Source organism: Suricata suricatta, chromosome 5, assembly GCF_006229205.1.
Source record: "Suricata suricatta isolate VVHF042 chromosome 5, meerkat_22Aug2017_6uvM2_HiC, whole genome shotgun sequence".
Lineage (NCBI taxonomy): Eukaryota > Metazoa > Chordata > Mammalia > Carnivora > Herpestidae > Suricata > Suricata suricatta.
In genome coordinates this window covers 15496967-15500480 of record NC_043704.1, presented here as the reverse complement: position 1 = coordinate 15500480, position 3514 = coordinate 15496967, and the positions used below count along the sequence as shown (strand labels likewise).

Genomic DNA, 3514 nt, shown 5'->3' with positions numbered 1-3514 from the left:
ATATTTGTTGGATATGTCAGGGGGTGAATGGTATGTTCCACCAGTTACTGACAGTATATAAAGGTCCAAGGCAAGTAGAAGACACACAGTTCACCACATCCTCTCACAACACACGTGAATTCTCATCTCTTGACAACATGTGTTGCAACTACAGCAACTCCTGTGGCTATGGTTGTGGCTATGGCACTGGCTGTGGCTGTGGTCCCTATTATGGCTGTGGCTATGGAACAGGCTATGGCTGTGGATATGGTACCAGATATGGCTGTGGCTATGGCTGTGGATATGGCTCCTGCTGTGGCTATGGCACCGGATATGGCTGTGGCTATGGCTATGGCTCTGGCTGCTGTGGCTACCGGCCATTTTACTATAGAAGATGTTATTTTTCTTGCTGCTAGAACATCACTTTCCAAGCCCCATTTGCCTCTAAATATGACACATCTAATTAAAGGGCTGATTCAAGAATTTATACCTTAATTTTTCTATATCCAAAAAGTTGCATGCTTCAAAGAGGCTTTTACCTGCAAGTAACATTTTTAGAATGGCATCTTCTGCCTCAAGGCTGTGTGGAATTACCTAACTATATACTAAATGTTGGTCTTTACTCCCTTATTCTGGATTCTGTCTGTGTCTGTGGCAACAATCCTAACACCCCACAGTTCGGCAAATCCCTTATTCTCAATAAAAATGGTTCTTTTCTTCTAACACATCTCTGTGTTATTGCTTGTAAATTATTCCTTTTTTGAGGTGTTATGGCTTCTCTTGAAAATTGGGCTGACAATATGTTTCATGAACTTAGGGACCTTTCTTGATATAATATAAGTGTTTCTTCTCCTATGTGCATCAGAGAAAATGTCTTGTCTACCTGTGTCTTATAACCCTTATACCCAGGCCCTCACAACCCAATACAAATCACATGCTATTTCGGAACTGTCACCTGGAAATCATACTGTATCTAGAATGGAGGTGGAAGGGAAAGACAAGGAAGGATGTCACCTCTTCAAGAAGTTGTGACACAAGCTCAAGGGTGAGAAGGTGTGGCCTGAGTACTTAAAGGATGAATGGAATGAAAGAGAATTTCCAGGACTATTGAGAAATTAGAAGTGGATTCAGGTGTCAGATGAATAAGTAAAGGATAATTTAGAAGAAAAATGTAGTAATGTATCATCTGTATTTTAGTGGATGTCCAGATGTATTTATTTGTTGGCATATATTGAGTCTGAGGATATTGATTTCAGTCACTTACCTCCTATGTAGTTTTGAATGTTTTTGAAAGGGAACTGTCTCACACACTGAAGATAAAGGAGCACAATTGTGGAGTACTTTCTTGCTCTCAGAGTGTTGACATTCTAATGGTGATATTTAAAAAGAAGTAGGAATTAATTAAAATTAATTTGGAGAGATAATTCTTATGGAGGCAATAAAACATCTTACTTGGGAAGAGAGTGCAGGCTGAAGTATTAGAGAGATAGTTCAAGGAATTATTTTGACATTTTCTGTCAAATGGAAGGTATTTTGACATTCTTGTGTCAAACGAACTGATACCATTTGAAAGAAATACTAGAAAGAACAGTTGTAAGTATAAAGGGGAAAGAGAAATTCATTAAGTGTTGGGTATGGTCTGTGATGCCACAATTTTTAGTGGAAAAGAGCAAGGGATCGTTTGAGAGTTTGAGAGCTATGACTGTGTTGAGTTCTTACCACAGTGTCTTTTCCTTATGTGCCTTTACAGAACTCTAACATTTAGATCCTACATCAGAATAAATCTCTTCGGACTCAATTTCAACCAGCAGAAAAAGATGACTCACTGTTTCATCTCTATAACAAAAGTCACTGCAGAAAGTCTGAGTCTGAGGACCCTGGAGCCAAGAGACTTCACAACACAGCCAATCCCAAGAAAAATGGCCCTGCCTTCAAGGTCGGCCCTGGACTGAAGCTATGCCCAGGATATTAAGCGTCCTGCTGTTGAGGAAACAGGCCTTTTCTCAAGGGTTGGAAAATTTGACAGATGGAACATTCTAAGTCTGATCTGAAGACTGACTGTGCTCTGGGTTAGTAGGGTGGGTAAATCCTACAAACAGGGGAAAGGAATGCTAGTAATTAAAGTTTGTTAAATATCTACTTACTGTTACATTATGTTCCTGTCTTTGAAGGCTTTCTGAAGGAGGGAAGAGTATCATCAGTTAGGCATGCATATCATAATTTACCTATCCATAAAGGGTCAATAATTTATAAGGCATATAAGATAATTTATACATCTGGAACAATGTGTTTATAAGCTGACAACTATCCTCAAAATGTGAAATTTGAGTCTTCTTAGTTAAAAAACATTTGAGAGTTTCAGGTTGAATGGAATATTGTCATAATATATTGAATAATATTAAAACCTCCAAATGACATACCACCATTTGAACATGTTTTTGTTTTAATGCTTTTTTAATTGGGAAATATTGTCTGATTTCAAATTCTGTGCCAGACAATCTACTTACTGGTGATTCAAGGATGCACAGCATAAGAAATTTTTTTCTTTTTGCCATTGTGGATCTATATTCAGAGATCTGAATGAAAAGGTACTAGAAATAATACAATAAAAACGGAAAATTTCCCCAAGAGTTCAGGAGTATTGTGACCATAAAGAGGGTGTTAGAAAAGCAAAGTGTGTGTTCTAGAGAACTTGTACATTAGAATTTATAATTGTGAATTTCAAGAATGGTGGAAAAATAGAGAAAATTAACTTAAGGAATAATTGTAACAGGGTATATTTTCCTTAAACTTCTTGTTAGGGATGAGTCACAGCAGAATGATCAGATAGACCAGTGACCAGTATAAGAAAAAGTAGTAGGAAACACTCTCAACTGAAGGAAAAAATGTCTACTGATGAAAGATCACAGCAGAGGATATTAGCAGTTCTATGAAACTCCCAGTTGAAAGCGATCAGTAAAAGACTGGATGTCATACATTTCTTTGCTGTGGAATTTTAGTGTGGAGTAGAAGGACTGATCTTCCTGAGTTTGTACTCTCTTGCAGCTTGGGTTTTATAGTTTATACAGTAAAAAGTAATGTAAATTTTGGATTCTTCCCGATTCAGAAAATGTGATAGATGTAATGCCTAGACAACCAAGATAAGCAAAAACATTCCAAGAAATAACCAAACAAGCATAAAAGAGGCACCGTTCTTTCTTCTTTTTCTCTCTTTCTTCTCTTTCCTTCCTTTCTTCCTTCCTTCCTTGCTTCCTTCCTTCCTTCCTTCCTTCCTTCCTTCCTTCCTTCCTTCCTTCCTTCTTGAGTACATGTCTGGTAATGAAATGATTGGGTATTGGGTTTAGCTGAGAAAAAATGAAGTATTTGAAATCAGACACTGATAAAGAGAGAAGACATAGACATGAGGTTACAAACCAAAGTTTTGGACCTCAACACTATTGAAGTTTTACCTCAGATGTTACAGTGTTGTTGGGGTTTGTTATTGGGGACTGGAATTAGCATCTTCCCTCATTTATCCCACATGGAGCTAGTATGT

General features: G+C 37.6%; 1 protein-coding gene across 1 annotated transcript; it reads left to right on the top strand.

Annotated features, from left to right (window-relative positions):
* The first annotated feature begins 137 nt into the window (after window positions 1-137).
* Window positions 138-395, top strand: LOC115291073 (keratin-associated protein 6-2-like). Its single transcript, XM_029938672.1, has one exon. The coding sequence runs from the start codon at window positions 138-140 to the stop codon at window positions 393-395; it is 258 nt and encodes an 85-aa protein (XP_029794532.1).
* The last annotated feature ends 3119 nt before the right edge of the window (window positions 396-3514 follow it).